This window comes from Tyto alba, unplaced genomic scaffold, assembly GCF_018691265.1.
Source record: "Tyto alba isolate M040663 unplaced genomic scaffold, T.alba_DEE_v4.0 Super-Scaffold_34, whole genome shotgun sequence".
NCBI classification, from domain to species: Eukaryota; Metazoa; Chordata; class Aves; order Strigiformes; family Tytonidae; genus Tyto; species Tyto alba.
The window spans coordinates 4,385,599-4,407,236 of record NW_024881309.1 but is presented as its reverse complement, the minus strand read 5'-3'; the positions used below and the strand labels follow the sequence as shown (position 1 = coordinate 4,407,236).

Sequence of the window (21,638 nt, the reverse complement as noted above, 5' to 3'; positions counted from 1 at the left end):
CCCCCCCTCCTGGGCTCAGTGGGGTTTGTGCAAGGCAAAGGGTGCTGCGGGACCCCCCGGGCAGGGGACACTGGGCACACGGTGGCTGCGGGCAGACGCAGGCAGGGCCGGGAGTCACAGTGTGTTTATTGTGGGGAGCGTTTCGGGGGGCACGTACACCTCGGGTCCGGCTGGCATGGGGGTCCTGCCCGGCCACGGGAACTGGCGGACATGCACGGAGGGGGACGGGAGAAGGCCAGCCCTGCTTCCGTGGGCGGCGGCACCGCCTCGGCAGCATCCTGCCAGCCTGGAGCATCCCATCCACCTCGGAGCATCCCATCCACCTCGGGGCATCCCATCCACCTTGGAGTATCCCAGTGACCTTGGAGCAGCCCATCCACATCCACCTCAGAGCATCCTGCTGGCCTCAAGCATCCCATCCCCATCTGCCTTGGAGCATCCCATCCACTTTGGAGCATCCCACTGGCCTTGGAGCAACCCATCCACCTTGAGCATCCCATCCACATCCACCTTGGAGTATCCCGCTGGCCTTGGAGCAGCCCATCCACCCCGATCATCCCATTCCCATCCACCTCAGGGCATCTCACTGGCCTCAGAGCTTCCCATCCACCCCGATCATCCCATCCCCACCCATCTCTGAGCATCCCATCATCCTGGGAGCATCCCATCCAGCCCTGGCAGTCTGGCCCTGCCTGTGCACCTCCCTGCCTGCCGCCCCATTCCCATGCCCTCCCCCCAGACCTCCCCACCGCAAGCCTCCAGCCTGTTGCCCAAGCAGACAGAGGCACCTGTGTCCCCCCCATCGCTGCCAGCGCCGCAGAGCAGGCACCCAAAGGCATCTCTCTGCAGGGCGAGGGGTGTCCCACCCTCCTGCCCGCATCCCTCGGGTGGGGTGGCTGTGGGTTGCTGCCCAGGGGGAATAGAGGGGGAAACTGAGGCCCATGGCTTCCCCTGGCAGCGGGGCTGGGTGCTGCCTGGCGCTTTGAGGGGTGGGTGAATATTGGGGGAGGACACAGGAACGTGATCACAGGGCAGAGTCGGCTGCAGGCAGGAGGAAGGGGCTGGCGGGCGCATGCGTGTGCGCGGGCAGGAGCGGGCAGCTCTCGGGGGGGGGGGGGGTTGGGGGGAGGCAAGAACCGTGCCGGGACCAGTATGGGCAGCCCAGGCTCTGCCTCCCTGCTAAAGGCTGAGGTCCACCACCACGTGCCGGTAGACCAGCGTGTTGGCCTTGAAGCTGGGAGCCAGGAGGAGCTGCACGTCGGCCGCCGGCACGTAACGGAAAGCCCGCGGCGCCTGCACCGACAGCTCCTGGAACTTGACGAATTTCTGCTTCTCCTCTTCCCACAGGTAGACGTGGGTGAAGGAGAAGTCACTGCCCAGGGCCAGGTACTGCCGTTGCTCCACTGAGAAGGGCTGCATCACCATGGAGCCACGGGACGGTAGCGTCTGCAGCTCGATGAAGCGCTGCCCTTCCCACCGCACCACCTTGGAGTCGCCGATGTAGCGGCTGAGGCAGAGGAACTGGTCCCGCTTCACCCTGAAGTGCTTCACCATCTGCACGTCCAGCATCTCCCCCACCTCCCCTTGGGGCACAAATTGCTTCTGCGCCCGGTTCCACTGGTAGATGACAGGGGCCTGGGAGCTGCTGGCGATGATCAGCCGGGGTTTGCCGTCGTTCTCGACGTATTCCACGTCGGTGTCGCGGTGCCAGGCGTGGAGGGCTTGGTGGGAGTAGAAGCCATTCTGGTTGAGGCGGTAGAGGCTGGTGGAGCCCGCCTTGGAGCTGTCGGCGATGACAAAGTACCAGTCGCCTTCGATCTGGAAGGCCTCGATGTCGTTGGGCTTGCGGGTCTTCTGGCTGTCGATATCTTGGATCTTGATGAACTTGTCCACGGCGGTGTCCCAGCGGTAGATGTAGGAGCCACCGAAGAGCTGGGCCACCACCACGTAGAGCTGGTCCTGCGCCACGATGGGCTTGCAGTGCACTGCCGAGTGAGCTGCCAGGCAGGAGCGCGTCACGCCGGGGCCGTGCCCTTCCCGAATCACCCCAAATTTGAGGAGGAAGGGGGTCACAGCCCAGGAGGGGACCCCCGCCCGGGCTGCCTTACCGGGGATGCGGTCGAAGTCACGTAGCTTGCGTTCCACGTAGTCCCACTTGAGGATGGCGCAGCTGCTGGCACCGGGCTGTGCCAGGGCGACGTACAGGTCGCTGGCGTAGGTGAAGGGCTCAGCCGACACCGACTGGAAGGGCAGGACCTGGTGCACCACGAAGTCTGTGGGGAGAGGCGGCAGTGAGGGACTGGGTGCCCGGGAGATGGGGGGGGCTGATGGGTGGCTGAGGTCCCTTACCCGTGGTGATGCACTGGAAGTCACCGAGAGCCAAGTCCCGGATCCGCTGGCCCTCGAACTGCCCGGGGCTGCTGCAGAAGACGGCGGGGACCGTGGTGTTGGTGCTCTCCAGCCACTCCACCAGCCACTTGATCTTGCAGTCGCAGGCCAGCGTGTTGCCCCGGAGGTCCCTGCCGAGGACATCACCGAGTCACCCTCGGCACCCAGAGCACCCTGCCCGAACCCCGAGCACTGGGATGTCACCCTCTCCCCAGCCCGGTGTCCCAGGGGTGCCATGACAGCCTTACAGGTCACTCAGGATATCCAGTGGCTTGAAGAGGTCCCGGGGAAGCGTCTGCAGGTTGTTGTTGGCCAAGGACCTGGGGGACGAGAGGGGCCATTGAGGTGATGCAGCCCTGGCCGCAGCGAAGGGGCAGGACCCCGTGTCCCCGGGGAACGCGGGACCCCCCGGTACTCACAGGTGGGTCAGGGACTTGAGCCCGCGGAAAGTGGCCTTCGAGAGCGCCTGGATGTCATTGTTCTCGATGAACCTGGGGTGGGAGGAGATGGTGGCACGGCCACCCCGAGGGGACCGCTCCCTGCCAGCACCCCTGCCCTCCCCGTGCCCCCCACCCCCCTGCCCCCAGGGCTGTCCCAGTGTCCCCATCCCCACCCCACTCACAGGTACTGGAGATGTGAGAGGCCGGCGAAGGCGTTGTCCCCGATCAGCGTGAACTTGTTGGAGTTGAGGAGGCTGCAAAGAGAAGGGGGGGGGGGGGCAGGGGAGGGGGACGTCAGCACTGGGGTCATGGGGGACACTGGGACACCCGGCCACCAGCACAGGAGACGTACAGGAACTGCAGCGAGGGGATGTGGGCGAAAGCTGCCTCTCGGATCTCCGTGAAAGCTGCGTTCACCATCGTCCTGCCAGCGAAACGAAGCTTCAGGGCTCTGCAGGAGAGGGGACAGCAGCAGGGGGGGTCCGCCACCCCCCAAGCACCACCCCTGCTGTCACCCGGTGCGTGGCAGCTCAGCGGGGAGGGGTGCTGAGCAAGGGACAGCCCATGGGAGAGAGCAGCCCCAGCACCAATCCTGTCTGCCGGGGGTGGCACGGAAGGGGCAAGGTGCCCGGGGCTGGCACCCACTCCACACCCTGCGGCACCCCGTGGCCTGAGCGCCTGTGCACGCACACGCATGTACATGCAAGACACACGCGCACACCCACGCAAGGCTCCCGTGTGCTGCCGTGTCCCCACGGTCCACGCATCGGGACCCACCAGCCGTGTCCCCTTGGGGCTCTGGTCCCCAAGGTCACGGCCGCCCTGCTCCATCCAGCGCTGACGGGTGCGAGGAGACCTGCCATCGCCGCAGGACAGGGCGAGGGGACCAGCCCTGGGGTGTCCCCAGCCTGCTCCTTCCCCCAAAAGACCCCCCCCGACTCTGCCCGTACCCGCCACGCGTTTCCCCCCCCATGCAGCACAAAGAAAGAGGCCGTCCCTGTCACCCAGCAGCCCCCACCAGCCCTGCACCCCGGGGATGTGACCTGCACCCCCCCTCCCCCAACCACCACCCTGTCCCCCCATCCTCATTCCACTGCCTGGGTACTCACAGCGAGATGACCTCGGGGGGCAGGTTCCTGGGCACAGCCTTGGAGTCCACGCAGAAAGCTGTGTCCCGGGTGCACGAACAGCTCGGGGGGCAAGGGGGGGGCCGGGGGGGCCGCCGACCCCCCGCTGGCACCGAGAGCCAGGCCAAGGCGAGGAGGAGAACGGAGGAGAACCTCAGCATCCTCCTCCCGCGCCGCAGCTCCATCACGCCCTGGCCTAGCCCTGCTCTCTCCCCCTGGAGCTGGTCCTTTCTCCTCCTGTCGTGGCCGGGAGCGGCGGAAAAGCCTTTTTCCTCTCCTTTTGCCCCAGAAATTTCAATGTGGAGGGGAAGCGATGGTGGCAGCGGAGGCTGCCAGCGCCCGACCCGCTGCTCTGCGGCGCACCATGCTCCTGTGCTGCGGGAAGGAGGGAGGGAGGGCGGGAGGGATGCGGCTGAGTGACAGCGTGAGCATCCGCGTGGACGCGCGTGTGTGTGTGTGTGTGTCCCAGCGCGGGGGTGTGCAAACACGGGGCTGCACACGCCGGGATGGTGGGGGGGGGGGGGGGGGGGAGCTGGGAGCCGGGTGGTTTTCGGGTTGTTTTGGGGTGCCCGCAGCGGGTTTGCAGGGGTGCCTCTCGGATCTCCGTGTTGCTTTGCCCCCGCGCCAGTTCCCTGCCTGAACCGGGAGCGGAGCGCTGCCGGGTGGCGGGAGGCACCGGTCACCCAGCCCTCCCGTCCCAGGCACGGTGCTCCCGGCCAACAAAGAGCCCAGCCAGCTCCTTCCCCACGCTGGGGAGGGGAAGGGGGGGGGGGGGGGGGGGACGGGGATGGGTTGCGCAGCTGCCCACGCGCGGGGCTGCGAGGATCAGGGGTGCAGCCCCCCCGGGGATGCGCGCTAAGGGGGCTGGGTCCTTGCTCAGAGCCTGGGGCTGGGTCAGAGCATGCCTGCCCGCTGTTTGCCTTGGCCCCCACCCCGTGCCACCGGCCAAATTCCGGGAAAAGGCCCTCGGAGGTTTCATACCCCCTCCCTGGCTCCTCTCCGGGCTCAGCAAACAGCACAAGTGGCACCTTGGCAGCCGGGGTGGCCCCCGCCTCCCCCCACCCACCCAGCACCCCATAAATCCCCCGGCTCCAGCTGGCAAAGGGACAGGAGCTGCAAGGAGAGGGAGGACGAGATGGACGGCAGCTCCAAAGAGGCGCTGATGGAGGAGGCACCCCCGGTAAGCAGCACCCATCACCCAGCCCCGGGGAGCCGGCGTGGGGCTGAGCCCCGGCTGTTGCCCCCAGCCCCACGCCGGCAGCTCAGCCGGGTGGTCCCCTGTGTCCCCAGAGCTACACCGCCTCCCCCCGCCCGCCCTGCATCCCCCACCAGCTCAAGAGCCTCCTCCTCATGGTGGTGGTGGTGGTCATCCTCACGGTGGTCATCGTCACCTTCCTCCTCCTGGGGCTGCACATCACCGAGACGCACGCAGAAACGGTGAGGCAGCGCCGGGGAAGGGACAGACGGTGTCACAGACGGGTTTGGGAATGGCAAGGATGGGGTTTAGACCCCCCCCCCCCCCCAAAGCTCCCTGACACTCCCCCCCCCCCCGCCAACCTTTGCCTGGCAGGTCTTACGAATGACCATCCACGGTCTGGATGGTGAAGGGACCCCCCAGCACCTCTCCATGAGCAAGAAGGAAAGAACCGGGACGTTCGCTGTGCAGGATGGGCTCAACACCTCCGCCGTGGTGGTGTACGACTACAGCAAGGTGCACGGGCAGCCGTGGGGACGGGGCACGGTGGGGAGGGTGGGGATGGGGACGGGGACGGGGCTGGGCTGACCCGGGTCTGTCCGCAAAAAGCTGCTGGTCAGCTACAGGTCCTGGAGTCACCGCGCCTGCTACATCACTCGCATGGACAAGGACAACATCCCGGGGCTGGACACGGTCACCGAGACCTTCCAGCGCAGGCAGGTGAGTGGTGGCCACCCTTCTCGGGTGGGCTGGCCAGCCTGGGCTGTGTCTTGGGCAGCCTGGGGCAAGCGCGGGACTGCTGGGCTTGTGGCAAGCACCCTCTGGAAGGGTGGCTACTGGTGGCCAAGGAGGGTAGCCCGCTCTGTTCTCTCTCCTGCAGGCTGAGATGAAGGAGGCTGGGGACAACGCCGAGCCCCTGGCCGACCGCTCCATCCTGGGCACCACCGTTAACATCCTCTGCAGCACCGTCCCTGTATACTGGGCATAACACCGGCGGGGGTCGGCTCTAGGGGGGGACGGGACAGCGAGATCGGGGGTGTCCCCAAGGTCCCCGTGTTGTCTTCTAGGTGGGATGCCCGGGCATCTCTCCTCCTCCCCAGGTCCACCCTGGGGTGCTCCAGCCACAGCCGCTCGGCACCGTGGCTTTCCCACGGCACTTGCAATAAATGAGTGGGATTTTTGCTTTGGGATTCACGCTTCTGTCTGCAAAGTAAAGCTCGTGCCCCTGCCGCCGAGTGCTGCCCTCGTCTTTCCCCCCTCCCCACGCCGGCCAAACGGCCCTTCTGAGGGTGTCCCTGCCCCAGGGATGTTTCCTTGTGGGCTCCGGCGTGGGTAAATGCATCCTTTGTGTCTGCGTGTTCAGTCCAGCCCTGGGTGAAGAGCACAGAAAGGCTCAGACCCCCCCTCCAAATTGCATCCCATGCCCGCAGGCTGCATGGCCAGTGTCTCCACCTGTGCCCTCCCAGTGTGCACGGAGGGAGGACGAGATGGCAGGGGAAAGCTCTGCCCCTCCAGCCCCTGGGCATGGGCAGCGCACCCAGCCAGCCCCGGCACCCCTGCAGGGTCTGGGCCACCCCTCAGGGAAAGGTCCTTGTCCCTGTCCCCTCCTCGTGCAGATGGGGACAGAGGGACTGTGCCACATCCCTGGTGAGACCCAAGCCCTGGGCTAAGCAGGGCATCCACAGACACCACAGTCCGCTTGCTCCCGGCTCCCCTCCATCCCCGATATGTCCCCTGTCACCAGCAGCAACAGCCGGGAGCATCCTTGGGGGGCACCTCCAAGCACTGCACCGGAGAACAGGGGATCATCGAGGCTGGGTGGGAGGAAAAAAGGCCCCGGGAGGATCCGAGCCAACTTCCCCCGGAGCACAGTGGTGCTGGGCAGTGTGATTTAAACTTTCAACGGGTGCTAACTCAGGGTTGTCCCCATAGCCACTGCCACGGGCAGCGAGGAGGGTCGCAGCCCCCGGGGGCTGACACTTTGCTGGGAACAGGGGGGAAACTTTGCCATGCGTTGACATGGGGCCAGCAGCTCTGCCCCCCAAAATCCCCAGTCTGGCCCTGACCCCTGGGTCACCCTGGCAAAGAGAAGGGGGTACAGTAAGGGCTCCAACAGCCTCTCCCGGGCGTGGTGTCGGAAAGCAAACAGCCAGAAGCTACTCGAGGGTCTCCTGTGCTCCTCGACACCCTGGGACAGGAGGCAGCGTTCAAGATGGGGTGCAAACCCTCACCCCCACACCTGGCTGCAAGCATCTGTGTTCCCGAGGGGGCTGAGGAAGGGGTTCAGGGGTGACCGGAGACATCCCAGCCTGAGCCCAACCACAGGAGAGACTCATGTCCAGGCGAGACCAAGACACAGCGGTGTCACCTTGCCCTGTTGATTGCGCCACCCGGGATGACACACCAGAACTGGGACCCCTCCTCACCTTGAGCACATCCACACCGTGGGCAGCCCCGAAAGCCCCAGCACCGGCAACATGAGCCCCCGCGGTGCCCGAGCATCCCTGGGACCCCACGGAGCACCCGGCCTGGCCACGGTCTGGGGTGACCCCACTCCCACCCTTGCGGTTTGTGGGAGAGCTTTGATGTCCCACCTCGAGCAGCTCCAGGTGCCCGAGCTGGCCGAGGGACACGGGCACCAAGCCCGGTTTCACCCTGGCTGCGGCTATTGCCGGATGCTCGAGGGGTGCAGGAGGGTTTGCTTTGGCCCCGACACCTCGCTCCGGGGCAGCAGAGTGGCCCCCGTGCTCGGGGACAAGTGTCCTCAGAGCCTCTTGACCAGCGGGTTCCCAGGGGAATCCAGCCCCGGGGAAGGCGATCAGCAAACACGAGTGAAGTGGATGGCACGCCAGAGCCCGATTGCACACCAGGGCCACGAGCCCCTTCACAGGGGCCGCCCTGTTCCCCACCCCAGTGCCCCAGTATAAAGCCCTCTGTCCCAGCTGCTGTGGGGGAGTCCGGGCTGGGAGAAGGAGGAGGAAGAGGAGGAGGAGGAAGAGGAAGCAGCCATGGAGAGCAGCATGAAGCAGGTGGTGGTTGAAGAGCCACTGGTGAGTCTCTGCAACCCGCAGGCACGGTCACGCTGGGGATACCCCTGTGCCCAGCAGAGATGCTCAGCACAGGGCTCTTGCCCCGTTTATCCCAGCGAGGCGCCAGTGCACGTGTGATGGTGGAAGAGCCCGCGGGATGCCGCATCCCCCCAGAGCTCAGGGGCACCTGCATCCCCCAGCACCCACCTGCATCCCCCCCTTCACCCCATCTCTCTGCTTTTCCCGTGCCCGCAGGATCCGGAGAAGGGCTGCTGCAAGCTGGGCTGCTGCTGCAAGCTGGGCTGCTGCTGCAAGCCCTGCATCACTTGCTGCTCCAAATGTTGCCTACCCCGGTGCTGCAAATGCCCCAGCTGCCCCGGCTGCGGCTGCATCAAGCGGTCCCTCTGCTTCGTGCCTCGCCTGCTCTGCTACCTGCCCCGCAAGCTCCTCAGCTGCCACCACCTCAAGTGTCTCCTCATCGTGGTGGTGGTGGTGGTCTTGCTGGTGGTCATCATCGCCGGCGCCCTGCTGATGTGGCTGCGCGCGGAGCAGCGGCACGCCGACGCCGTAAGTGGGGACACCACACACACACCCCCACCCCGTCACCCCCTCCCTGGAGAGGGGCTGCTGCAAGCATTGAGCTCCCCCCCCCCCCCCCCCCCCAAACCCCCCCTGCAGGTTCTGCAGATGGGATTGTGGAGAGAACCGGCCTGGGAAGAGGATGCTGCCACTTTCTACCTGGATGCCGGGGATGGAAACCTGGCCATGGTCATCTACGATTACAAGAATGTAAGCGGGGAGCCCTGCGCGGTCCAGGGAGGGGGACGGGATGGGGAAGGGGCGATGAGAGCGAGTTGACCCACGTCTGTCTGCAAAAAGCTGCTGGTGAGCTACAGATCCCAGCTCCACCGCGCCTGCTACATCACCCGCGTGGACAAGGACAACATCCCAGGGCTGGACACGGTCACCGAGACCTTCCAGCACCGGCAGGTAAGTGCCGGCCACCCGACTGGGGCAGGATGGGGAGTGGGGGGCACATGGCAACGCCCCAGGCACGGTGCTTCATGCACACCCCCTCCCCTCGACGAAGAATTGGGGTGCAGCATCGTGCTGCTGCCTCGTTTTTTCCTTCTCTCCCCTCGCCAGGCTGAGAAGAGGCTCGCCGTGCCCCTGGCTGATCGCTCCCTCCTGGGCATCACGGCGAGCATCCTCTGCAGTGTCGTCCCCGTCTACTGGGCTTAACTTTGCTGGGGTGAGCGCAAAGGGGTGGTTGGGGGGGGCTGGAGGACACACCACCCACCCCCCCCCCCCAGCAACACCCTCACAGTGCCAGGTTTGCCTTGCAGCATCCCCCCGACCGACACGGCCTCGCCGGAGCCCCCTCCATCCCCCCGGGAGCATCACCCACACCTCCACAGCTGCCCCTCCCCAGTACCCCCCATCACCCACCCCAATTTCGGGAGGTGCCGGGGTCCACACGATGCCGTGGGGCCAAGGAGGAGGTTGGAGGGGTGTTGGGGGGGCCCCACTTCACCGTGGGGTGCCGTATCCCTGCTGTAGCCACGGTGCTGGGGGGGGGGGGGGGGCGGGCTGAAGGCGGTTGGTGGGTGTCTGCTTGGGCGAGCGCCGCGCCGGGGGACAGCTGGTTTGTCACTTAAGTCTTCTCAGCTTCGCCAAACCCAAGTGCAAAAATGAGCTTAAAAAAACATGACATTTAAAGAAACAAAATTCACCGTTCCAGTTCTTCGCTCCTTGCTCGCCCGGCTCCCGGCAGCTCCTGGCTTCCTTTTGCCTTAAAAATTGTGTTTCGAGGCTCTGAGCAGCATTTAGGCGAATTTCAGACTCAGGGACAGACTGGGGGTCTCACGGGAGGCACCCCCCAGGCTGCACGGGCCTGACCTGACCTGACCTCCCAGACCCACCCCAGCCAAGGCTGTCCCCAAAAATCTCTCCATCCTCTCCCACCCTGCAGAACTGAATAAAGGGGAAGAATCAGGTCTATGGAGCTATTCCTGGAGACAGCTCGTGTCGAAGGCGGCCGTGGCCACCGGACACCGCCCGAGCACCAGGATTATTAGGAATGGGATGCTGGTGTTACTGGGATCAGGCGTTATTAGGAGCGGGATGCTGATATTAGGATCAGGTGTTATTAGACCCAGGATGCTGGTGTTACTGGGATCAGGTGTTATTGGGAGTGGGATGCTGGTGTTACTGAGATCAGACATTATTAGGAGCGGGATGCTGATATTATTAGGATCAGGTGTTATTAGACCCAGGATGCTGGTGTTACTAGGATCAGGCATTATTGGGAGTGGGATGTCAGTATTATTAGGATCAGGCGTTATTAGGAGTGGGATGCTGGCTGGGGTCAAGCATCCAGAGCAGAGCGGGGGGAGCATGGAGCAGCACAGCCGCAGCCCCCCCGGGACAGGAGCCTGCCAGCAGCACAGCTGCCTCCCGCCAGCTCCGTGGCCGTCCCAGGGTGGGGGCCACCAGCCCCAAGCCTGGATTTGGCCCCCGCTCCCCGCAGGGAGAGCGCAGCTGGGGCTGGCCGGGATGCAGGGCACCCATCCAAGGCCTCTCGTGGTTCTGGGGTACCTACCCCCACCCCAAAAAAAAAACCTTCACCCTCCCTCAGCCCAGCTGTGCCAGCGAGCACAAACCCTGGCGTGGTTTTTATTTAAAAGGCTCCTGGGTTGCCCAGCCAGCCCTGGGCACCCAGAGCAGGGGATGGCAGGGGGTGGGCAGAGTTTTGCAAGGGCTCAGCGGCCCCGCCACCGGCTCAGCCTTTCTTTCCCCCCCCCCCCCCCCCTCCACATGATGGATCAGCTGAAGACGAGCTGTCAGAAACTTGGCAGGACCCCGAGGTCCTTGTGCAATAATTCAAGTGTCCTCGTTTCCCGAGCCTGCGCGGGCGAGGTTTGCAGAGGGCGAGCGCTGCGTCTCTGGGTGATGCATCCCAAGGTTTGGAGGGGGGCGGGCAGAGGCACCCCAGCCCCCCATGGTTGGGGGTGGGGGTGGGGTGGGGTGTCAGCCGCAGCAGCCGGGCGCAGGGGTGCAGGCGGAGGTGTTGGCGGGGTGGGGGGCCGGGGGGCTGGCCCTGCCCGGGGACAGGCAGGCGGCTTCGCACTGCTCCCGGCTCTCGAAGCGGTTGCGGTTGCCGCCGCAGCCCCCGTACCAGAACAGCGAGCAGCGGCCGGGCTGGGGGCCCTCGAAGAACCATTTCGGGGAGAAGGAGCGGCAAGGCCCCTCGTCCCGCGCCTCCAGGCAAGCGGCTGCAAGGCGGGCGGCGTGGCACGCTCACCGGCACGGCACGGGGTGCCGGGAAGCGCACACCCCCCCCCCCAAAACCCAGCTGGGGTGCATGAGCTGGCAGCCCTGCCTGCTCTCTGCTCATTCCCCCCCCAAAACACCCCCCCCCCCCCCCCATCACCATCTCACGTGCTCCTCACCCTGTGTCACGTTGCTGTCGCCCACGTCGGGACCTGCCCCGGGGTGGTCACAGCATCAGCGGAGCGGTGACACCGAAACATCAGGCGTGCCCCCTCCCTGGGTTGGGGGCACCCCACAGCCCCCTCCCCAATCCCCGAGGGATGCCCACCCTCACCTACCCGGGTCCATGCAGGCGCAGGCCACGCCAGGGTCCTTGCCCCCGGCGCACGGCTCGGGGATGGCCGCAGCCCTCCGGCCCTTGCCAGGACCTGGGGGTGCTGTGGACATCCCGGTGTGGGGCACAGCGGGGACTCTGGGGGTCCTGGAAGGGGAAATCAGAGCAAACCCCCCAGTATGTGTTTCCCCATCCCCGGGAAGAGAAGGTGCAACCCCCCCAGCCCCACAACTCGTGTCGCAGGGAACCAAAGGACGCACACACAGGGGATAGTCCCGGTGCCGCTCACTCACTGTACAGGGGGCCCTGGGGGGGGCTTGCTGGTCCCAGCCCCGGGGGGGGGCAGCTCCTGGGGACACCCTGGGGTGCTGGGGTGCCGGCTGCTCTCCGCTGCGGGGCAGAAGCGATAGCGGAGGCGTGACGGAGGTGCGGGCAAGGTTTGGGGGGATTGAAGCCGCCTGCTCCCGGAGAAGCTGGGGATGGGACCCAGAGGTGCTGCAGCCCCCCCCCCCCCCCCCCCCAAACCTGCTCACCCCGCAGCCTCCTGAGGAAACCCAGCGCCGTCCTCTCTGCGTAGCCCATCTCGGGCGGGTGGACCGAGCCCAGGCGCAGGGAGTGATATCGCCACACCGGCAGCTCCCCGGGCACGGCCGCCTCCGGCTGCTCCGTCCCGGCTCGCCCCAGGGAGATCACCAAGACGCCAAAATCCTCGCACGGGGCGAAGGGGGCCAGTGCCCGCCGTGCCTCCCTGTCCCACAGCGCCGTGGCCCCCGGCCCCACCACGAAAAGGACGCGGAGCCGCTCACCGGAGCTCTGCGGAAAGATGTGCCGGAGGGTCCACGCCACCGTGTCGCTGGCGGATGCTGCGGCCGCCCTGGGTACCAGCGCCAGGCGAAGGCGCTCCCGGAGCTTCTCTCCGGAGCTGGGCAGCCCAAAAGGGATCTCGGTCAAACCCTGCCCCGGGGTAGAGGGACCCGTCAGCACCAGGGCGATGCGGGTGCTGCGCTGCACTGGATGCGGCCCTGCGAGCTGCCCCAGGAGGCGGTGGAAGAGCTCGCCCACAGCCTCCAGCCTCTGCGCCGGCATCCCCGGGGCCGCGTTGTCCACCACCAAGGCCAGGTCCACGTCCAGCGGGTCAGAGGATGGCACGGCGCAGCCCTCGGGGTGGCAGGGGTCTGGGGATGGGGAAGAGATGGGGGCTGAGCCCCGGAGCTGGTGGGCTCCCATCCCCAGTGCTGCCCCGGGGGCTGCGTACCGAAGCAGAGGACACAGGGCAGCACCACATCCCGCAGCACCGCCGCATCCTTGGCCGGCTCCGCCGCCGAGAGCTGCACCACTCGGAAGAGGTTGTTAACCTGGGGGTGAGGCAGAGCCAGGGCGGGGGGTGAGGGCTGGGAGGCGGGGGGGTCCGGGGTGAGCACCCACTAGCCCTGGCACTCACCTGGAAAGCCCGCACCACCTTGGGCAGCGGGTTGAAGGTGAGCACCGCCGGCACGATGCCCAGGGCTTCGTACTGCAGAGCGACCTCCCCGATGCCCTCCAGGTCCTGGCTCCGGCCGCTGGTGACCAAGAGGACCACCTTCCTACCCAGGGTGGCCGGCCGGACCCTCTTGAGCACGTGGTGCCCCACGAAACGCATGGCAGCAGCCAAATGGCCACGCCGGGAGGAGCGGGTGGGCGAGAGGCGGCGGAGACGTCCCAGCAGCGCGGCCCCGCTCCCCACCTCCCCGGCACGCAGCAGGTAGGTGGGGGTGGCCGTGTAGGCCAGCATGGCTACCCGGGCCCCCGCTGGGCAACCCAACGGGGAGACCTGCAGGTCGCGAAGCAGCAGGGCCAGCAGCTCCTTCATGCGGGAGAAGAGACCCGGCGGCACCGTGGAGGAGGTTTCCAGCACCAGAACCAGCTCGGTGGGGAAGAGCGGGCAGGAGGGCGAGGTGGTGACTGCGGGGGGATGGTGGCAGCTCAGGGGCCACTGGAAAAGCGCCCCCCGGGCCGTCCCATGCTCATGGTACCCGTGACCACCCTGCCACCGCTGCCTCCCTCCGGGCATCCCCGCGGTGTCCCCGCCACCGAGCTGGTCCCTGTCCCCTCCCTGCCATCCCCACCGCTGGCCCCGGCTCTCACCGCAGCTCCGGCGGATGAAATCCTTGAGCTCACAAAGCTGGAGGGATGTGGAAAGCAGCGTCAGGCCCAGCTCTTCCAAGTAAAGCCAGCAAGGCTTGCTGGGGCCAGGCAGCCACCGAGCTCCGCGTTGTCCCCTGAGGACGCCACCCCTTGAGGCCAAGGTCCCCATCCCCAGCCAGCCCCCCACCCGCATCCCGTACCGTGGAGGGGGGAACGCCCGGTGAACCCTTTGGGCCCTGGAGCAGTAAAAGAAGAGAGAAATTAAGAGGAAATAGGAACAAGGAACACGTCCCCGAGCACGGGGGCTGGTCGCAGGCAGAAACGTGACAGGAAAAAGGGAATTTGCAGGGAGTCACCATCTCTCCCGGAGGTCCCGCGCTGCCACAGACACCCGCTTCTCCTCTGCTCCCGGGGTCACCCTGGAAAACCCCCGGGGAGTTGAGTGGGTGGGCACGGAAGGGGGGAGCGGGGAGGGGGCTGTGCCGTACTCACCCTGCGCCCAGGCAGCCCTCGTTTGCCCTTGTCCCCCGGGGATCCTCTCTTGCCCCTGTCACCCTGGGGGGGGGACGACACTCAGAGGAAGCCTCGTCCTTACCATCCCTGGCCAGGTCCCCATGTCCCCTGCCACCCCCCCACTCACTCACCTGAGCCCCCGGGTACCCCGGCAGGCCCCGAGCGCCCTGGGGGAAGCAGCACACGTGAGTGGGGCCCAGACCCCCCACTCCCCCACGGAACTCTGCCCCACGCTCGTCCCCATCCCCGCTCTGTGCTGCCGGTACCTTGGCACCCTTCCTCCCCGGAGCACCTCTCCGGTCACACCCGTTCTCGCCCTGGGAGGGGAGAAAAATCCCAGAGCAGGTTATTGTAGGGCCTACACAAACCCCTCCTCTTCCCAAAGTTTCCTTGGCCATGGCTTTTCCATCCCTTCCTCTGCTGCAGTGCCCCTGGGGAGGATGCCATGGCCCCCCCGAGAGACACAGCCTTACCAGGGTGCCTTTGGACCCCTGCAGTCCCGCACTCCCCTTCCTGCCCTCAGCTCCTGCCTGTCCCTGGAAGAGAAAGAGGGGGTGCAGGCTTGGGGGGGTGCACAGAGGAGGCTGCGAAACGCTGTGCTGCAGCATCACTCACCTTCTCCCCTTTGGGGCCAGAGGGGCCAGAGGCTCCCTGGGAGCCCTCGGCTCCGGGCAGACCCTGGGCGAAAGAAAAAGGCAGCTCAAGGATGCTGGGGGGCATCTGGGGGGGTGGGCACCCACCGGCACGGCCACCAGCTCGGGGTGGCCACCAGCTCGCACTGGGGACCCCAGTACAGGGAGGGGGATGGCACCTGAAGTCCTCTGTTCCCCGGGAAGCCGGTGACACCCTTCGTCCCCCGTGGCCCCGGCAGCCCCTGCGAAGGGAGAGCGGAGGGGGGCAGCGGGGGTGCCCACCCGAGGGTCCCGGTGCCGGCAGGGTCTGTCCTGGCCTCACCTGGGCACCTCCGTAGCCCTTTTGTCCCTCGGGGCCAGGGCTGCCGCGGTTCCCCTTCTTACCCTGCGAGGAGACAGGATGGCTCAGGCTCCAGTGGGGGACACGTCCCCCGGGGAAACGGACCCCCGTGTCCTTGGGTGCTGCCAGCCCTACCTGCACTCCCTGCTGCCCTTTCTGGCACGAGGTCTGCGGAGGGAAGCGCCGTCAGCACCCACGTCCCCACCACGGGGATGTGTGGCACTGGGGCACCCAGTGTGAACCCCGGTGCCCCCCTGCCCGTGGCACCTACCGGGTGAGCGGGGGGACCTGGGGGTCCCGCTGGCCCCGGGGGACCGTTTTTCCCAGGGTCTCCCTGGAAATCCCGGGCGTTGAGAGGGAAGGAGAGCTCCTGGCTGTCCTCCCCGCACATCTCATCGCCAAAAGGGTCCTGCCAACCGGCTGCTCCACCCGGCACCCCCGAGCACGGTCCTGGCCCCTGCCAGCCCTTACCTGGGGACCCCCATCTCCTCGCCACCCTGGGGTGCCAGGCTCAGGGCTTCTCCTCCCAGGTGACCCCTGGGGAGCAGAGAAAGTGCTCAGCGAACCCCCCCCCCCAGCACCCCGGGGAGCCTCGGGGCTGCAAGCCCATTACTCACCACCTCGCCACAAGGGCCTGGGGGTCCCTTCTCCCCCCGGGGACCCCGGGAGCCTTTCTGTCCCTAGGTGAAGGCAGGAAGAAGGGGTTTAGGAGGAAGGAGGTAGCATTTCACCGAGGCTCAGCCGTGCAGTGCCCACCTGCCTCCCCCGGGACCCCTTCTCTCCGGGGCGTCCGGGGGTCCCCGCTTCACCCTGGGGAGGAGAGAGGAGGCTGTGCCCGTGCCCGGTCCCGTTGTGCCAGGATGGATGGGGCGGTTGTACAACCTGGCTGGTGCAATGCCCAGCTGCACAGCTCACCTGCTCCCCGTCCACGCCATCGTAGCCGTCTTCTCCGGGAGGTCCCTGCACGGAGGTGAGGTGGTCTGATGCCAGGTTATACGGCACGGGGTGGAATAGCCACGTCCTGGCTTTGCCACGTTTCCCCCAGCACCCTGGGCCATTCCACCCCTCCACCCATCATGACCGTCTCCCATTCCCCTCCCGGATCCATCTCTTCCTTGCCTGCGGCCTTGGGCACCATCGGTGCCTGCAGGAACCCCGGGATAAACCACGTACCTGCTCCCCTGGGTGACCCACAAAGCCCTGCAAAGAGACAGAGGAGAGCAGCCGTGGGCACCCACGCCGCGGGACAGAGCCACGCCGGGCTGGGACAGCCCCCCACCTTCGGTCCGCACTGTCCCGGGCATCCCTGCGTCCCTCGGTTGCCATGGAGACCTCGCGGTCCCTGCTCCCCCTGGGAAAGGAGAGGGGGCCGTCAGGGACAACAACACAGTGATGGGTGTCCCCTCTCCCCCAGGGCCACCTTTTCCCACTCCCCCCCCCCCCCCCCCCAAGCTTCCACAGCCAACTCACGCTGTGTCCGTGCTCGCCCTCGTCTCCAGCGCGTCCCTTGCTGCCTGTCACCCCCTGCAACAGAGAGACCCTGGGAGCAGCAGCCGTGACCCCCCCCCCCCCAGCCTGATACAAACCCCTTCCCAGCCGGGGGGAGGAAGAACTTGAGCAGGGCACAAGCGTGAGCTGAGCCGAGCTCCCACAGCTCCTCTTGGCCTTGGGAAAGGGACCCGGGGCTGAGCACGCAGCGCAAGGGTGCAATTCCCCCGGGGGAGGGTGGTGAGACCCCCCCACACCCCTTGGGCTTCGGTTTCCCCCTGAGTTGCTCAGTGTTTGGGCACTGTGGTGGCAGCATCAAGGTGGGTACAGCCCAGACTTGGGGGGGGTTCGCTCTGGGAGCCTGACGGGGCGATGCGGACCCCCAGCACCCGGCCCAGCGGAGAGGGATGGGAAGGATGGGACCTCTCTCCTGCCAGTGGCGGGGGGGGGGGGGAACATCCCCCTCTGATGGGGAAGGGAAAGGTCTAAGCTGTCTGCAGGGCCAGGTAACCCCCCCGCATCCCTCCTGCATCCTCCCCCCGTTGCCCCCAGCCCCTTACCTTGCACCCCCAGGGACCACTGGGACCACGTTGACCGGGCAGCCCCACGCAAGTGCAGGGACACATCTGGCAGCACGTCCTCTCGGCCAGGGCCAGCTGTGGGGAGGGGGCAGCACCCCCCGCTCAGAACCCGCGGGGTCCCCACCTCCCCGGCCCACCCCGGCCCGGCCTCACCAGCTCCTGCACCACGTGCCCGCTGGCCTCCGGCGCGTCCACGGCGAGCTGCTCCCTGCTCCCCCGCCACCGCCCGAACTCCATCTGCTGCAGGTCCCCCAGCCCCGTGACGTTGTTCACCGCCACCGTCACCAGCAGGTCAGCCTGGTCTGGAGGGGACGGGGTGCTGCGGGGTGTCGCAGCTTTCCCCACTCCCCATCCGAGCCCCGCGGGGCCGCTGCCCACCCCACCTTGCAGCCAAGCCGAGGTTGCCGCCTCCTTCATCTTCCCCGCATCATCATCCAGCCCGTCCGTGAACACCAGCAGCGCCTGGGCGAGGAGGGAGGGCAGGGAAGGGTGGACACACACACACACCCCCCCCCAATGCTCTGCAACAGCCCCCAGCAACGGGAGGTCACAGGGAACGATGGTTCTATACCTTGGCATTGGCTGCCTGCCGTGCCAACGTGGCGAGGAAGGTCTTCAGGGCGGGCTGGTTGAGGTAGGAGCGTTGGAAGGAGTGTGCCCGTGCCAGGCGTTGCAGGACATCCGCCCAGGGCTCCCGCAGCTGCTCCTGGAAGAGGGGGTCCCCGGCCCTCTGCGTGCTCTGCAGGCTGATGCTCAGGCTCAGCGGGCTGCAGGTGAGGCAGTCCAGCGCGGCCACGTCCCGCAGGACCCGCTCCAAGTAGGGCTGCAGGTTGGATTGCTGGTAATCGGTGACATCCAAGGCCACCAACACGTGGAGGGCGCACGGTCCTGCGAGGCAGAGCGTTGAGACCCACGCGGGTCTAGGTGAGAGCCTGGCTGTGTGGGTGGGAGCGTGGCATCCCCCCACGGGGACAGTGGGACGCGGCCCCCGTGCGTTGGCCACGTCCGTGCTCACCCGCCTCCCGGCTCCGGGCCCCTGCGGCTGCGAGGATGAGCAGAGCCGTGAGGAAGCACACCCCGCACGGCCCCATGGCCCCGGCGCGGCTCGGTGGGATGCCACAGTCACCAGTGGGAAACCGGTTCCTCCCCGGGGCTGGTGGCTGGAAGGCGTGAAGGCAGGGCTGTGGCCAGGCAGCAACTGGCAGTGGCCAGAGCGGGCCACCTGCCTCGGGGAGCGGCAAGCTGCCTCCAGCTCTCCATCCATCACCGCTGACAGGCCGTCCGTGGAGCGCAGCCCAGCCCGGGGCCACTGCGGTTATCGGAGCCCGCCCAGCGCTGGCCTCATCCTGCCCGCCTGCTTGGGGGCTTGCAGACAGCGCTGAGCGCCCTTTTGCTCCCCGGGAACTGCGAGCGCTTGCTCCCGGGGAGCTGCGGGGCAGCTGGGGAGGACGTGGCGGGGCAACGTGGGGCAGGACACGGGGGGTGCCCCTACCCCCCCCCCCCGCCCCATTCCCAGCTCAGCTTTGGGGTCAGCAGGCGGCGGAGATGCAGCTTCCCCGAGGGGTTTGAGGGGGGATATTTTGGGGAGCTGGTGTGGCAGCCATCCCCCTGCTCCTCCGCAGGTGGGGAGCACGGAGGCACGGAGCGGTGCAGGGGGCTCAGCACCAGAAGCCCTGCTTGTCCCCTGCCACTTTGGCTTTGACCATGAGCAGGACACGACCCGTCCTGCGGTCGGAGCAGGAGGGGAGAAAGCAGCCGGAGCCCAGACCCCTCAGGGGATTAGCAAAGCGAGGGACCGAAGACGGAGGTGGGAGTCAAACCTACGGGATTGCCACAACCCCACCGGTGACCGCGCGGGGACAGAGGAAACCCCCTTACCTCTCCTGTGCCTTCGCCGGTGCGGGGATCCGGGCACGCCGCGCCGGGCGGTGCAGCTGGCCGCGGGCTGCAGGAGCTGGCCGGCGGCGTGGGAGGATGTGCGTTCAGGGGGTTATTTATTCCAGGGCTCAAGAAAACATCAGATGTCCAAACACGTCAGGGGGAGCAGCTTTGCAGCCAGGGAAGAGGCTCCCGGGCTCCGTGGGGCTGGCCCTGCCGCAGCAGGCAGTTGCCCGCCGTGGGGCAGGGGCCACAGGCCCCCCACAGCCCCCCCAAGAAGGTGCGAGGAGCTTGTGGGGCTGGAGACCATCGACAGTCGTGTGGTGCTTGGGAAACCATATCTACAAGAGAAAGGGGTCCCAGGGCACCAGCGCCAGCACGGGAAACCCAGGCAGGTGTGGGGAGAGGTGGGGAAAAAAAAAAACCCACCGTGGGTCCCCGGGGTGCTCCGTGGGAAAGGGGCGACATCAGGGTGGAAACCAGTGGCCAGATCCTGACATAATGGATTTACATCATGCGGGGACTCAGCCCTCAAACATCATTCCCAGCGTAAGCAAAACAGAGGGGTGGAAACAGAAAGCATTTCAAAGCCCGGCTTGTTTTTCACAGGGGATCTGTTTGTTTTCTCGGGAGACCGGTGAGAGGTTGGAGATGAATTAGGCAGTTGCCCCCCACATTCCCACCCCCGGGCTGCACCGTGTGGGCTGGGGACGGCGTGGGGAAGCAGAGCGAGACCAGTTTGCAGGGGTTTCTTTATTTGATTGAAGGGGAAAGGTTTACTGGGTGTAGGTTTTGCAATGCCGGGCTAAAGAGCAAAACACATCTTGAGATGTTCTGCTGTTGGGGGAGGAAAATAACGGTCAGAGATAAGGCGTGAAGGAGATTTCCCCGCGATCTGCCGTGGCTGGTGGGAAGGAGTCAGGCCCTGAAAGAAAAAAAGGGAAAGAGGATTTTGAAGGAGGTGGACAGGGGAGGGAGCGGGGCCCGGATGACTGCGCACATCCCCGAGGCAGTAGTTGTGCACAGTCACTCCAAAAAATGATGGAAATGGGAGTTACGGGGATATTGTAAGACGACGGGGTTGTGTTAGTTTGGGAGGAGCAAGAGCAGGGTTTGCTGCGCGGGACGATGAGCTGGGAGGTGGAGGGGGCCCCCGCGCAGCCCCTCGTCCCTCCGGGGGCACGGGGACAAGGGACGTGCATGGGGACAGGCCAGGGGACAAGGCAGAAGGTGGACACCCCCCACACACGCACATGGGCAAAGCAAGGCTGAACTCGGAGCTCTGCCTAGTGGTGAGTGGGCGGCTGAACCCCATTTTCCCCCCCAAGCTGGGGGGGACACAGCCCAACCGGGGGGGACACAGCCACCCTGCCCCCCCCCCCCCCCAAAACTGGGAGCTGCTGGGGGGCAGGGAGTGGGGTGGTGTCTCCCCCTGAGCACCGTGGGCTCATCCTGCCCTGTGCCCATCACCTCCCCGGCATGGCCCCCCCACTGTCGTCCCCCCCGCAGTGCACCCACTGTGGAGCTGGGTGGCCCGTGGGGACCTCACCGTGACGGGCTGTGCTGAAGTGGCAGAGCTTTGACGGCAGGTGTCACTCACAGACCTCGGCGCACACGCGTGCACACGCGTGCACACACGCTTGCACACGCGTGGCCCAGCCAGGGCTGGCAGTTGCCTCTTCCCTGCTTTGCTGTCTGGGCACCCTGAGGGGGCTCACCCCACTCCTGGGGTGCTCGCCTGCCCTTTCTGGGGGGCTCACCCTGCTCCTGGGGTGCTCACCCACCCTCCCCAGGGTACTCACCCCACTCCTGGGGTGCTCGCCTGCCCTCTCTGGGGGGCTCACCCTGCTCCTGGGGTGCTCACCCCACTCCTGGGGTGCTCATCCACCCTCCCCAGGGTGCTCACCCTGCTCCTGGGGTGCTCACCCCACTCCTGGGGTGCTCACTTGTCTTCCCTGGGGTGCTCACCCTACTCCTATGGTGCTCACCCCACTCCTGGGGTGCTCGCCCACCCTCCCTGGGGTGCTCACCCTGCTCCTGGGGTGCTCACCCCACTCCTGGGTTGCTTGCCTGCCCTCCCCAGGGTGCTCACCCTGTTCCTGGGGTGCTCAATCCATTCCTGGGGTGCTCACCCTGCTCCTGGGGTGCTCACCCACCCTCCCCAGGGTGCTCACCCCACTCCTAGGGTGCTCACCTGCCCTCTCTGGGGTGTTCATCCTGCTCCTGGGGTGCTCACCCCACTCCTGGGGTGCTCGCCCACCCTCCCCAGGGTGCTCACCCTGCTCCTGGCAGGCCC

The 21,638-nt window shown here is 66.7% G+C and overlaps 3 protein-coding genes across 6 annotated transcripts; 2 read left to right on the top strand and 1 right to left on the bottom strand.

Annotated features, from left to right (window-relative positions):
• Positions 1-106: 106 nt before the first annotated feature.
• Positions 107-4,655, bottom strand: LGI3 (leucine rich repeat LGI family member 3). Of its 4 annotated transcripts, none has more exons than XR_006166142.1 (9): positions 3,938-4,655; positions 3,181-3,279; positions 3,011-3,082; positions 2,808-2,879; positions 2,637-2,708; positions 2,350-2,519; positions 2,109-2,273; positions 381-1,997; positions 107-342 (listed from the first exon to the last, which is right to left on the bottom strand). XR_006166142.1 is itself a non-coding variant. In XM_042801541.1 (8 exons), the coding sequence occupies exons 1-8, from the start codon at positions 4,138-4,140 to the stop codon at positions 1,180-1,182; spliced, it is 1,671 nt and encodes a 556-aa protein (XP_042657475.1). In that variant the 5' UTR covers positions 4,141-4,655; the 3' UTR covers positions 107-1,179. The 4 variants fall into 4 exon arrangements, 2 of the variants coding, with proteins under 2 accessions (XP_042657475.1, XP_042657476.1); XR_006166143.1 differs by having other exon boundaries at positions 107-323; XM_042801541.1 differs by having other exon boundaries at positions 107-1,997.
• A 98-nt stretch (positions 4,656-4,753) lies between these two features.
• On the top strand, positions 4,754-6,340 carry LOC116965537 (pulmonary surfactant-associated protein C-like). Its single transcript, XM_042801548.1, has 5 exons — positions 4,754-5,135; positions 5,246-5,392; positions 5,526-5,666; positions 5,760-5,870; positions 6,031-6,340. Exons 1-5 carry the CDS (start codon positions 4,857-4,859, stop codon positions 6,136-6,138), a joined length of 786 nt encoding a protein of 261 aa, XP_042657482.1. The 5' UTR covers positions 4,754-4,856; the 3' UTR covers positions 6,139-6,340.
• A 1,775-nt stretch (positions 6,341-8,115) lies between these two features.
• On the top strand, positions 8,116-9,907 carry LOC116964627 (pulmonary surfactant-associated protein C-like). The gene is made up of 6 exons (XM_042801521.1): positions 8,116-8,200; positions 8,435-8,746; positions 8,858-8,968; positions 9,059-9,169; positions 9,326-9,431; positions 9,526-9,907. The coding sequence occupies exons 1-5, from the start codon at positions 8,159-8,161 to the stop codon at positions 9,419-9,421; spliced, it is 672 nt and encodes a 223-aa protein (XP_042657455.1). The 5' UTR covers positions 8,116-8,158; the 3' UTR covers positions 9,422-9,431; positions 9,526-9,907.
• Positions 9,908-21,638: the final 11,731 nt, after the last annotated feature.

Bases quoted from the DNA above. Each gene is read 5' to 3' on its own strand.
- LOC116965537 (XM_042801548.1), top strand. From the start codon at position 4,857: ATGCCTGCCCGCTGTTTGCCTTGGCCCCCACCCCGTGCCACCGGCCAA. The intron at 5,393-5,525 runs GTGAGGCAGCGC...TTTGCCTGGCAG, and splicing joins CCGAGACGCACGCAGAAACG to GTCTTACGAATGACCATCCA. The intron at 5,871-6,030 runs GTGAGTGGTGGC...TCTCTCCTGCAG, and splicing joins AGACCTTCCAGCGCAGGCAG to GCTGAGATGAAGGAGGCTGG.
- LGI3 (XM_042801541.1), bottom strand. From the start codon at position 4,140: ATGGAGCTGCGGCGCGGGAGGAGGATGCTGAGGTTCTCCTCCGTTCTC. The intron at 2,709-2,807 runs GTGAGTACCGGG...CTCGTCCCCCAG, and splicing joins CTCAAGTCCCTGACCCACCT to GTCCTTGGCCAACAACAACC. The intron at 1,998-2,108 runs GTAAGGCAGCCC...CCTGCCTGGCAG, and splicing joins TGACTTCGACCGCATCCCCG to CTCACTCGGCAGTGCACTGC.
- LOC116964627 (XM_042801521.1), top strand. From the start codon at position 8,159: ATGGAGAGCAGCATGAAGCAGGTGGTGGTTGAAGAGCCACTG. The intron at 8,969-9,058 runs GTAAGCGGGGAG...GTCTGCAAAAAG, and splicing joins TCATCTACGATTACAAGAAT to CTGCTGGTGAGCTACAGATC. The intron at 9,170-9,325 runs GTAAGTGCCGGC...TCCCCTCGCCAG, and splicing joins AGACCTTCCAGCACCGGCAG to GCTGAGAAGAGGCTCGCCGT.